Source organism: Zeus faber (genome assembly GCF_960531495.2).
Source record: "Zeus faber genome assembly, chromosome: 11".
Lineage (NCBI taxonomy): Eukaryota > Metazoa > Chordata > Actinopteri > Zeiformes > Zeidae > Zeus > Zeus faber.
In genome coordinates, this window is record NC_137205.1 from 23,431,379 (window position 1) to 23,445,103 (window position 13,725).

Consider the following 13,725-nt stretch of genomic DNA (forward strand, 5'->3'; position numbering starts at 1 on the left):
CTTTGCGCGTCAGTCTGTCCGTCCGGCTGGTGGGGGCTGTAGCCGTTGGCCGAGGGCAGGCGGCCGGCATCCGAGTCCGTCTTGGAGGAGGTTCGGGAACGTCGGGCTCTGGTGAAAAGGCGGAAAGCGCCCCTGCAGATCAGGCCAAACCAGTAGACCTGGAGGGCCATGAGGAAGGAGGCCCCCAGGTTGCACTGCCACGGGGCCACCAGCGGGACCTGGTAGACGGGCATGGAGGCGTACCTGCAAGACACCAGGGGGGGCTGTGGTCAATGGCATCAGAGTGAACGCTGAACAGAGTCAAAGGAAACTAAAGGTTCTGCACAGTGGCTTAAAAAGGGTTAGGGCTATTTATGTGTGTTCTTTTAAAGATTTGACTCTACATAAATAAGGTAGTAATAAAAATTAAAACAGAAGCATTGGACTGTTTCTCGAGAGATAAATAAAAAAGACTGACTTACAGATATATTGGATAATATACGTACATTAAAAATCTAAATGCAATTAATTAATTGATCATTTTAATGAAATGAATAAAAAAATATTGCGTTAGAGAAAAGTATTATAAAAATACCGTGACAGAACAATATATATTAGAGGGGGGAAACTGAAATGCATTGGACAAATTAAAGCAAAATTTCAGTTTGTGTTTGATCATCATGGGGTCAAAATTAAAAAAAAAAGGAAGAAAAAAACAAATGTCAGCAATGACGCTGTCAAAAAGAATTGCAAAATTGTTGTATTGTTCAGCCGAGAATAAAGGCTAGGGGGAAGGTGACCGGATGAACCGCTGCCTCCTGCTTCTCCCAACACCACACCCTTCTTAAGGTTCCCGCGCCACACGCCGGTCAGCAACACAGAGAGACGGCGAGACGGGACACACACGAGTGAGTTCAAAGCCCGGTAAATAACCTAAAAAAATCAACAAACAAGTAAACACCAGAAGACCCGTGACTCCTCCACACGTCAGTCGGTCAATATCACCTCACCGAGCTGCCCCCGACCAGCTCGCCACGGAAAAAAGAACTTTAAACCAAAAACAAACCGATGTCTTGGTTCCGCTGTGTTGTACAGTAGGCGCTTGTCCCACCTTTCCTTGAAATCCTTCCATGAAAGTATGAAGCTTCGTCGTTCCAGGCACCGAAGATTAACGGGTTCACAACGTAGGACAAAAGTCCTCTCCTCTTGAGAAACGTTATAATCAATATCGAATATCAATTACTGAGCCTTAAAAGGGGAGCGTGTCCGTGTTCCCGGGGCCAGAGGTTCATTGAGGCTGTTAATGCTGCAAATAGAAATTATATCCAGTCTGAAAACATGGTAATTATTGTATTTCAATTTGATCGGTAAACAGTTCAAATAAAATAACCTGTAAAAAAAAACCTTCCGATCACTGGATAGATTTTTACTCCTGTTCCAAGTGTGTTTGAATGAGAGAGGAAGCGGCTTGTCCGTACAGGCAGTTCAGATATCATTTCCTGAACTATCTCCATTGTGCATTTTTATTAAAAGAGCAGGGGAATGGATATTATTGGAGGGCGGAGGAGGTAGAGCGGGTCGTTTAGTAATCGGAAGATTGCCGGTTCGATCCCCGGCTCCTCCTGGTAGGTCAAATGCATTTTGTTGCCTCAGTACTTGTTCTCTGTGCAATGACAATTAGCTGACGACATAAACGATTCCTCTTATTATGTTGAGGGAACCCAGCACTACAGGCCCTGTCAGTGTGATCGTACCTGCCGTAGGCGTAGTAGAGATAAGGGAAGAGCATCACGCGGCAGGTGAAGAAAGTGAGCAGCATCAGAGCACCGTTGACTTTGTGAAGGAGGGTGTGCTGCTTGTTAAACTGATGGAGGGGGAGGAGGAGGGTGGGGAGATGGAATACAGAGAGGAGAAAAGAAAAAGATCAATTGAGCAGCGGCGAAGATGTTAAAACAGCTGCTGCCCTGGTAACGGTGCGACAGAATGTGATGGAGGAAATGAAACTAGCGGCCTGTGGTTAGAGTGAGAGTTAATATACTGTAGTAGAAGGCAAATGAGTATATTATATTATGTTGAGGATTAATAGAACAATAATAGACCAGCGGTTCGTCCACACATACACAACAAAAACAACTAGCATTTCAGATATTATTATTATAATTTTGATTATTATTATTATTATTATTATTATTATTATTATTATTATTATTATTATTATTATTATCCAACCCACAGGATAAATATTATTATTATTATTCTCCTTGGCATTTTTCAGGATAAAAGTCAATAATAACAGCAGAATGCAATTTTATAAGTCAAGTGGCCATTTCATTATTTCATTTCTACACTTCTACTACCTCCATGTAAAACATTTGGGAATATAAGTCCTGGGGCTGGCTGATATAGACTAATGGATATCACGATAATCATCGGGGAAGTTCACACAAGTAAAACTGCCATATATACAGTTATTATGTTGGGCAACAAGTGAAAAGTCAGTTCTTGAAGTTGATGTGTTGGAAGCAGGAAAAATGGGAAAGCGAAAGGATCTCGACAAGGGCCAAATTGTGATGGCTAGACGACTGGGTCAGAGCAACCCCAAAACGACAGGTCTTGTGGGGTGTTCCCAGTATACAGTGGTTAGTTTCTATCAAAAGTGGTCCAAGGAAGGACAAACGGTGAACCGGCGACAGGGTCATGGGCTCATTGATGCACGTGGGGAGTGAAGTCTAGTCCGTCTGGTCCGATCACACAGAATAGCTACTGTAGCCAGTAGCAATGCACACATAACTGAAAAAGTTAATGCTGGTTATGATAGAAAGGTGTCAGAACACACAGTGCATCACAGCTTGCTGCGTATGGAGCTGCGTAACCGCAGACCGGTCAGAGTGTCCATGTTTACCCATGTCCACCGCTGAAAGCTCCTACAATGGGCACGTGAGCGTCAGAACTGGACCATGGAGCAATGGAAGAAGGAGGCCTTTTCTGATGAATCATGTTTTCTTCTACGTCATATGGAGCGGCGGGGTTAGGGTCCGGTACGTGGGATGTGCTGGAACAACAAGCCTGATCCATGGGGGACCCACCTCACAACTTCCAGGACTTAAAGGATCTGCTGCTAATGTCTTGGTGCCAGATACCACAGGACACCTTCAGAGGTCTTGTGGAGTCCATGCCTCCACGGGTCAGAGCTGTTCTGGCGGCATGAGGGGGAGCTTCACAATTTACTGGTTATTAGTGGTGGTTTTTATGTTGTTGCTGATTGGTGTATATATCTTTACTTTTTTCGGATTTATATATCTATATATCTATAGATATATCATCCTATGTTAAAGAATATGACTGAGGTTCATCCGATTAACTACATATTAAATTAAAGCATCATAATACAAAAAAGAAAGTCTAATTTTTCAGACCTCTAATCATGAGAATTGTCTATATTTAAAGACCAGATGACATCAAGGTTAGACGAAAAACAATATAATTGACATATCGACCAGCCCTAGAAACCCAAATAACCAGAGTCCAGATAACAGGATAGATTTAGTCTGAGGTTAAGAGGGTGGGGGGTGGTGATTACCTGGATCAGGACTTTCCCCAGACAGACGCATGGAGTGCTGAGCTCAGCGAGGAAGAGGACCCCCTGGAAGTAATCCCCCTTTCCCTGTCTCCAGAACTGAGAGAGACAGAGATAAATAGATTTGAGGAGGGCAAGAAGAAAGAACTCTCTACCACACCCTGCCGCACTTAAGTAACAATAACCAGTATCATTCCAGTTACTGAACCGAAATAAAAGGCTTGCATTGTCCGTGTACAGGTACTATGAAATGAGAGACTAAATAAAACAGACTCAACAATGTATCTTTATAACAATAATAATAACAACAATAATACTACTTCTAATAATAATAGTATATGTTAAAAATATTAATAAGTATATAAAAATACATTTGATTATTATTATTAATAATAATAATAATAATAATAATAATAATAATAATGATAATAATAATAATAATAATAATAATAATAATAATAATAATAATAATAATTATTATTATTATTACTATTATTATTATTATTATTTATATATTTTTTTATTTATAATTAATTGAATTATTTTTTTATACTGATGCTCAGCTAATGGTGATGTTTCAATAGTTTCTTAAACATTTCAGAAAGTGTCTTATTACTCATTATAGGTCATGTCAACGTGTGTTGGTGTCTGGGGTGTTTTTTTTTGTTGTTGTTTTTTTTAATAAAATAAATGCCAATAAAAATAAATAATTATAATATCATAAAAATTACAAAATAAAACATAATATGTCACACGCCCTCCATCCGGTCGGATGCAGCACCAATAACAATCCGTGTTTTTGAAAGCTGCATTTCATATTCCCTTTTGACTTCAGGGTTCAGACTGTGGCTCAGTCTCTCCACCAACTCACTGCCTGGTAATATAATACACAAATGACATGACTTCCTGTGCGGCCGCAGCATTCCTGTCATTGCACTGTCCAGTACACACCCTCAGAATCAGCAAATTCAAAAGGGTCTCACTGTGCCATTAGGACAATTCCAATAGTGATAGCAATTAAAATGTTATATATACATATATATATAGATGTATATATAAAACCCCAGGCCGTCGCCATAGTTACCACTGCAGCTGGGAAGCAGCCGGCCACCATGAAGAGGTGATGGAGCACCATGAGCACTTCGCGGCGCAGGTAGCCCCACGCGGCCGCACTCATCCACCTCCCGGCGGGCTCCGCCTCCTCGTGACCTTTGACCTGGAGCTTGTGTCGGTAGCACAGGAACATGGCGTAGATGTCGTAGGCGAAGTACGGGGTGGCGAAGAGGATGTAGCCATCAGTCAGCCAGTGTCTGAGGAGAGGGAGGGAGACGGGTGGGGGAGAGGAAGAGCGAAAAGAGAGACGTGAGACACACTCGGCGGGAGGAATTCTATAGAATCAACCAACATTATCAATAATTCAATGTAAAGAACAAAAACATCTTGCAACACTTGAGGAGATAAGAAAATAATTATAAAACAGAGATTTAATGTTAACCTGACAGAGTCCAACTGTGTCCAAAGTACTTATCTGTGTTTAACACGAGATTATGTGGTAAACTCATGTTGAAAAGGGAAACTCAAACAGCCACAACTACATACCAAATATCATTACAGTTCATTACAGTATATATATATTTTTGTTATTATTATTTTTATCTCTTGGTTAAATCAAGCTGCAGGTCAATTGACCTGAACAAATCAAATCAGGTGCAGTCTATTTGTCTTTTATCACAGTAAAAGTCTCAAAGGGACCAAAGGATAGGTTTACACCACCCCAACCCCGTCCAAATACTGTGTGCGTCCGCATACGAGCTCCCACCACGATACGGTGCCCGGCCCCCAGGGGGTTAAAAAAGATACCCAGGGTTCCTCGCTCCAGCGTGATTTGTTAGTCAAAGGCAGCGCCGGCGTTCTGACCAACCTTCCCCACTTTGGCAGGGAAATCGCCCCCTCCACCTGTCTCTCTCACCCCTTTTCAAACCCTAACTTCCTCCCCCCAAGGCTTAGGCACACTAAAATAGCAGCACTGCTGCCAGCAGCAGCGAGGGGAGGCTAATTAGGTTGGGATTGTAATTAGATTACGTAGAGGGAGCGGAGATCTACTGACACGCGTTCACAAGGCCGCACATGAACGGAAGGAGGTTAAATACACACACACGCACGCACGTGCACGCACGCATCTGAGGCCACCGGGTGCCTTCGGTACTCACCTGTCCTCCATGACGTCCTTGCAGGAGGAGGCAATGATGAAACCAGCTGTGGACGCCATGACAGCTTGGATGGACGACACCAGACTAAAATACAAACGGAAAAGTACAACGTGCCGAAATGAAATGGGCAGTTCTGCCCCCCTGGCTATCAAGCTGCATAGTTTAAATAGATACAGACATGCACACGCACACACACGTGGGGTGGAAGCAATAGTGGAAACCCTGGCAATGCGTTCATATCAGGGGCACCAGGTCATCCTTTGCCTTCTTGGAGCGCCGTCATAAAAACCCGGCGGGACGTTGCACCGTTCTTCAAGGAGAAAAGCCTCCAGTTGGTTGAAGGATGGAGGAGGTGGAGGAGGCAGGGAATGAGGTGGAGGAGGTGAAAATCTACTGCACACCCTTCGCTCCGGATCTTCCCCATGAAGGTCCAGTGACGGTGGGATCCAGGTGCTTGGGGCGATGGTAGATGGTCGATTCCATCCGGGTGTTCGTGTGGATGCAGATGAATGGTTGGACCCAATGACTCCAATCAAGATGGCTGCCTACTCCACTCGGGGTCCCCCACCACGGTGAACAGCTGTTAACAGACATTGTGGGCTGCCAAAGCATTTGGCTTTCTACAAACGAAAGATGACTCATCAGACCAGTTTTTTCCATTGATCAGGGGGGTCCAGGGTTGTGCTCCTCACACCAGGTTGTGCATTATGTCGTTATGCACCTGCAATTCAGGCGTCAACCGTTTGCCCTCTGTGCAACTCATTCATTGACTCAAGTTGCTTTGAGAACTCACATATCACGAGTGCTGACTATCAGACGTCATTTACAGCTGACACACACTGCTATTTGGAAATCAATCTGATATGACTCACCAATGCAGCTGCATGGTGAGGTACTCCAAAGTCAAACTGTGTTTTCATGTTGTGCTTCAGTTATTTTGTCCAGCCCTAGTATACACCCATAACATAGGTGCATATTACACACAATTATGCGTATAGTATACTGTATAGACACAATTATGTGTCTATACAGTACCTATTGGGGTTGGGCTACAAATCATATAATTTTCCATATAAGTATGTATGTGTACGTGTGCATTTTCATGCATGTCGGTGTGCATGTGTGTGTGTGTGTGTGTGTGTGTGTGTGTGTGTTCTCTTACCGGGCCGAGACGGAAGCAGCTTCCCCGTCGCTCCATCCCATCAGGTGTTTGAAGCTCTGCTTGGACACCAGGAACAGTCCGGGGAAGAAGACTGAACCGGCAGCCAGGAGGGACAACATGCTGCCCATCTGTCCGTCTGTCATCACCTTTGTCTATCCGTCTGTCTGTCTGTCTGTTCCTCCCTCCTTCTGTCTGTCTGTCTGTCTGTCCGTCCGTCCGTCTGTCTGTCTTGCGGTCTAGCAGCTCAGCTTATTTCCGCTGGCAGCAGCTTTCAACGGCGTTAAGTCGCTCTGTGCATAAACAAGACTGCGGCTCCAGCAAGACACTCAGTAGTAGGCGTGGCATTCTGGGTAAAGCCTTGTAACCTGCATCCCACAGATGGAGGGATGGTGGAGGGTGGAGGGTGGAGGAGGGGTGGCAGGGGGCGGGGGGGGGGGGGGCAGCAGAGGGGGCTGCTGACCAATGAGTGTCCACTCAGCTCGCTTGGCGACCGGCTGGGCCCCTGGTCTGATTGGTCCGGTGTTGCAGTTGTGCAGAGCAGCGAGGAGCCGGGGACGGGCGGAGGGGGAGCTCAGGAGGGAGGGGAGCCGTCATCTTCCGCTTGGACGGTGGCCAGTCACATCCCTCCGGCCGGTCCCGGCCAAAACGGAAAAGTGTGGAGGTGCCCTTGGGCATGCACGCCGGGGAGGGAGGGGTGGTGGGAACTGGGATTTAGGCCGTCGGCGGCGCACCGTGCGGTACAGTCCGGCCCCTTTGTTCCTCTCAAGCAGCCTGTTAAAAGACGCCAAAACCAGAAAACAACTTTGCGGTCACGCTATTTACACAAAGACACGGGGATCGAGCATTTCAAAAGCGTCGCTTTGGTCCGTGCTTACACCGCTGGGGACCTCCCCCGGAAAAAAAAAAAAAAACTGCAACAGCATCCCGAGCACTTTTCCTCCCCTCTCCTGTCGCCGGGAGGGAGAAGCCCGACCCCGCCGCGCCCTCCTCTCGGAAACAGCCCCGTCTGCTCCCTTTTTTGGTTGTTGTTTTTTTTTCCCCGCCTCAGTTTACTTTCCCTGATTTTCCCCACGTCCACCGTGACCTCACGCGTGATAAGTACAATTTTGAGGTGAGGTTTTTTTTTTTTTGTTTGTTTGTTTTTTTAACGGCACGGCGTCGCACGCTCTTTCCACCTTGAGCTGAAAGCAAAACCAAATTTGGCGGAGAAGATGAAAAATATAAATAAAATTAAATTAAAAAAATGAAGTTTACAGCTGACAGGGGGGGGGGGGGGGGGTGTTACTGAAGGCGGTAGGTGGTGATGGGAGCATCTGCAGAGTCCTTATGAAGGCAAACAGAGGGATGAGTGGGCGGCTGAAAGGCCGTTTTCGGGTGGAGCGGGGGGCGGGGGGCGCGGCCTTTTGTCCCTGGTACTTGTCCCTCATATAAATAGGCTCAAGTCCTCCATGGCAACTCCTCCTTCTCCACTGACCTCTCCACCTGACATCTCCAAACACCCCCCCACCCCCCATCATCTGAGTTTGTCGATTTTTAAACCCCGCCCGCTTCCCATCCCTCTGTTTCTGCCAAAGTCATTAAAAAAAATGTAATAAAACATGATCCCACCGTGCCACTTGATGATGTCACTTGTTATCGAGAGACCGCCCCCCACCCCCGACGATGGAAAAAGGACGAATGCATATCGTGTCGGCCCCGGATCCTGGACCTGAAGGATGCTGTGTATAACATTGACTCGCATCCTTTGTCGCCACATGATCCCCCTCCCCACCCCCACCCCCGCCCGCCGCCACCCCCACCCCAACCACCACCAGCCCGTCCCCATCCCCATCCCATCCGCCTCCAGTCAAAATGCGCATTGCGTGCAGGATGGAGACCAACAGGGGCAGCCTCCTGCCGGATGCATGGAGGTGGAGGTGGTGGAGGTGGTGGAGGTGGTCAGCTGCGGATGCTGCTTACGATGCACGTGCGTGTGGGATTCAACGGCCGTGGAATAAACAAACGTCTGCAGCAACAGGTTCGCTTTCAGACGCTTTGTATCGATGCTGTGATGACGCATTGGGGGCGAAGTGGAACAAACAGAACAGGGGGGGAAAAAAAAAAAAAAAAGCCTCTTACCTCTAAATTGAGGGTTCGGGGTCCCGGGCTCCGGTCCGGGCTCCGCTCCACATCCAGACGGGGCCGGTTATGGAGGAGAGACGTCCGAGCGGCGTGCTGCACATCCACAGCGCAGGAGCCCTGACACAGCACCCTGCTGACGTCATCTGACAGCGGGCTGCTGTCGGATGACGTCAGCAGAATAAATTCCCCGAGCTAAAAGAATAAAAAACACAATACTTTTTTTTTTTAAGGCTATAAATCTATTGCAGATGAATGTTCTGAATCCCTGTTTATTTTATTTGAGTTTTTAATTTTTTTTGCGTTTGATTCAGTTACTTTTGTAATGTAGGATATTGTTTCACAATCCTGCATTGTGGCTGTCCTAGTCTCTGACATGTTTGTATAACTTCTTCTTGTATAAGCCCTGCGCCGCAGCTCAGCCTCTTCTTCTTCTTCTTCCTCCTCCTCCTCCTCCATCATCATCATCATCATCCTCCTCCTCCTTCTCAATCATCACCCTCCTCCTCTTCCTCCTCATCCTCCTCCTCCCCTTCCTCCTCTTCCTCCATCATCACCCTCCTCCTCCTCATCCTCTTCCTCTTCATCTTCCTCCTTCTCTTCCTCCGTCATCACCACCCTCCTCTTCATCCTCCTCCGCCTCCTCCATGATCATCATCGCCCTCATCCTCTTCCTTCTCATCTTCATCCTCCTTCTACATTATCATCCTCCTCCTCCTCTTCCTCCTCCACCTCCTCGCTGCAGATCATTGATTTTGTAGTTGGGGGTGGGGGTGGGGGCGGGGGGGGGGGGGTGGTATCGCTGTTCAGATAAGTGCTACAACTTCGATCGTGTGATTAAAAATAGATTTTTCTTTAAATCTGCCATTCGATAGCCCGGCGGTTCTCAACGTGGGGTCCAGGGACCCCGAGGGGTCCTTCCACAGGGTTCCAAGGGGCCCCCTGCTCACCATTATAGAATGCACACTGATGACCGTTCTCATGTCTAATAGTAAAAACCTCTTCGATTGGGGACCCAGCGGCTATATCTTATCAAATTGAGGGTCCTTGACAAGAAAGAAAGTTGAGACTTGCAGCTGTAACCCTTTTGTGTATAGTGCACAGTGAGTGTGAGGTTCCACTATAGATTGCACAAGCATGGCTTATAATTCCCTATTGTTAATTGCTTTGCAGCGGTATCGTACTTTGATGTTAAATATAAATTCTGTGCTGTAAATTATTAGATATAACCTAGTTCCCACCGTTAAGATCCAAAAAATGATTTGGTCTTTTTTCCCTTGAAAACGAATTGTCTGATATGCTAAACCTTACCATGTCATTCAATAAATATTTCCATTCTATACATGAGTCCAGGCTGACCATCTGCTGTTTTCTTTTTACCCACATATTTAGGCCAATTTTGCATCTTCTAATCCACTCCTTTGTTGCACGCCCTTGTTTAAATATTGACCATTGTACCGTTGTTTTGGTAACTTTGTGGATGAAGAGCAAACTTTAATATCCATTAGGCCCGACGACCCACTTAAAATCTTAATTAACTTGATATACTGAGGGACCGCAAGTTTTGTAAATGAGAACACGTTATAACCAAAATGACAACACAGTTCAAAAATAATTTCTTCCAGTGTCTATTTGTTTTTATTCATCATCCACTACTGTAACTCTAAACATTTTTTAAGAAATTCAAGTATTTGTTGGGAACACAAGTCAAAAATCCTCTTGCTAAAACGTTATGACAAAACGGAACATTTTCAAAAAACAACATTGGTTTTTATATTGATAAAACATATAGGTTTCTTTTTCCATACCCCGGGGGAAGCAAAAGTGAAATAAAATTAAAGAAAAAAAATTGAGCTTCTAGATGACATGTTATTTTCCCCCACCCTGCTCACTCTACACCGCTTGAATCACTTTCACATCTATTGGAAAAACCAACGAGAGCTGAACTTGTGATAGAAAATCCTAATTTAATTCAAATGTAATGTCTGGAAAGAGTGCGGAGGAAAAAAAAATAATAATAAAAACAAGCTCCGGTCAGCCATTTCAAACTCGCCTACAGCCGCTGACAGGCTATCTACCAAACACAACAACAAATTAAAAATCTACGAACTGAAAAAAAAAAAAAAAAAAAAAAAAGGGGGGGAGGGGGGCAAGTGTCACAAGGGGAGTCACAACAAACAGAAACATCCTCAGAGTAATTTCCTAAAAGGTGAAAAAAAAAAAAAAAGAATTAAATAAAAAAATACCAATAAAATAATAATTGTACGTCTTATTTTTTTTTGTCCCTCAATGTCGACAACTCAACCATTGCACAGCACTCCAACCCAAACACTCTCCAGGGGGTGGTTATAAATATACACATGCAGATATACAAAGTAAGAAGTATTCTATTCTGTGTCGGCACCACCTAGTGGTGGGAGGACAGCGCTCGAGCGGTTGCAGTACAACTAGCCGACAGACACCGCGTAACTCGGTAAGAACAGTCCTGGGGGACGGGGGAGACCTGGGGGTGAGAGGTCGCGTCAACGTTACAGGTGGGGGAAGGAGGGCTGTGTGGGACCGAGCCGCAACATGCTCCCCCAAAGCGCTCCCTGCTGCCGGGGGGAGAGGACTCACCTCCACAGGTCACACCTCTATAGTCTAGGATCGCCACACGAACGAAGGGAAGGGGGAAAAAAAATAAAAATAAAACACAAATGGACAAAAATACAAATAAAATACAGGGAGAGGAGGAAAAAAAAACAAAAAAAAAAACAACACCCAATAAGAGACATTTTTGCCTCTGTTGGGGAAAATGAACATCTTTTGATATTTATTCACCTCACTTTCTGATACATATTGGACCCGTTCCCCCTCAAACCCCCAGGTGGGTTTCTCAGTCTGCAAAACGTCCAGCTGAACCATGAATGCAACCACGAGAAATTAGAACAAGACAAAGAAAACATAAAACAGCAGCATTTACCAGACGTTCTCCCCCGAAAAAAAAAAACAGTCTTTTAAACCTCCCGTCTGTGGTGAGCAGAAGCAGACAGTGAGCAGAGGACATGAAAAAAATAAAAATAAAATAAAATTAAAATAAAAACCCAAGGTCACCAAGTCCAAAGGAATGACGTCTATTGCAGTACGTTAGGATGATTTTCAGTTTTAGACACACGACACGTGCACGCCGGGGGCGTTCTGAGGTAAGGTGATCAACTTGAGCAGAGGGCCATGTTTTTACACGGTTTAAGAACACACACACACACGCGCACACACACACGCGCACACACACACACACACACACACTTCAGACGGTCAATAAATTAAGAGATAAAGTAGGACAAGAATGATCAGTTTGGACATCTCTGAAGCCACGCCCCCTTTTCACACTCTTCTCTCAGTGTTTTGGTTGGTTTGGTCGGGAGGGTGGGAGGGTGGGGTCTAGAGAGGCGGTTACACGGCTACGTTCGGCAGAAAAAAACAAAAAAAACAAAACCAAAACAACAAAAAACAGCATGAGTTTTGAGGTGAGTACGGTGTTAAAACCCGCCGGTCCTGAATTCACAGAGGAGCTGTACACTCTGCGCCGACGCCATCGGCATTTACAGTATTTCTCATTCTCTCTTTTTTTTTTTTTTTGCTTTTACATATTTGACAATGCAGGGACAGCGGAGGAAGCCGAAAAAGGGTTAGAAAAAGTGACCGCGGGTAAAACAACATCCCTGAAAACTAATGAGAAGAAAAAAATAAAAAATAAATGTAGTTGCCGTAGGTTTAGGTTTAAAGAGGTCGTGCATCGCACTCGTTACGTGGCCCGGTATCCCCCCCCCCCCCCCGGTGTGTGCGGTTCTCCTGCCGAACGCGGCGTGTTTTTGTTTTGGACGCACCCGTCCCCTCCCTGGGCAATGCCACACACACACACACACACACACACACACACACACACACACACACACACACACACACACACACACACACACACACACACACACACACACACACACACACACACACACACACACACACGATTTTTTTGGAGGGTTGGAGGAAAGAAGCACGCCAGTTTCCGCCGAGAGAGAGAGACACGACGACGACTGCGGTCAAAACTGCTACATCTCCATAGTTTTGCAACGGCTGCCATGTCGGCACAATGCTTTCCGGGGTGGGGGTGTGGGTTTGGAGGGGGGCGGGACAGCGCCGGGAGCCAGAATCCCAGTGTTAAGAGACGACAGGGAGGTCGGGGCTGGCACACTGGACGTACTAAGGTTTGCTGGGAGGTTTAGTCCGTGGCTTCAGGAGGCAGGAGACTCGCCTCGGCGCGTCGTCACACTCTGGGGGCGGGCAGGGGTGGAGGGCGGGGCGGGGGCCGGGTTGTTTCTTGTTTCGTTTGACCATATTGCACAAGGCTGGAATGACTTAAAAAAAATAATAATCAACGACGCAATTATTCTCCTAAACAATTAAAATCCTTATTCCTGTTTTTCAACCTCTCCGGAAAACACGGATGAAGAAACCTGATCTAGTGATGGGTTCAGTCGGTCGATTCCTTCCTTCCTTCCTTCCTTCCTTCCTTCCTCGGCTGAGACTAGCAGCTTTCCGTCTGTTCAGTTCGGGTGGGGGCTGGAAAAGTGGGGCCCCGACGTTCCAGGCCCCTTTTTCAGGTTGAAACGTTCAGTTCAGTTCGACACTGGGGAGCTTGG

The 13,725-nt window shown here is 46.0% G+C and overlaps 1 protein-coding gene across 1 annotated transcript in view; it reads right to left on the reverse strand.

Annotated features, from left to right (window-relative positions):
• Positions 1–7,047, reverse strand: part of LOC307237350 (ceramide synthase-like) — a gene marked incomplete at both ends in the record, with an annotated part of 12,291 nt that extends 5,244 nt beyond the window's left edge. The window contains 6 exons of the mRNA XM_080010063.1: positions 2–243; positions 1,734–1,843; positions 3,560–3,655; positions 4,641–4,866; positions 5,767–5,850; positions 6,929–7,047. Coding sequence (XP_079866189.1) covers positions 2–243; positions 1,734–1,843; positions 3,560–3,655; positions 4,641–4,866; positions 5,767–5,850; positions 6,929–7,047 — 877 coding nt within the window. The remainder of the gene's footprint in view (position 1; positions 244–1,733; positions 1,844–3,559; positions 3,656–4,640; positions 4,867–5,766; positions 5,851–6,928) is intronic.
• Between the last annotated feature and the right edge of the window lie 6,678 nt (positions 7,048–13,725).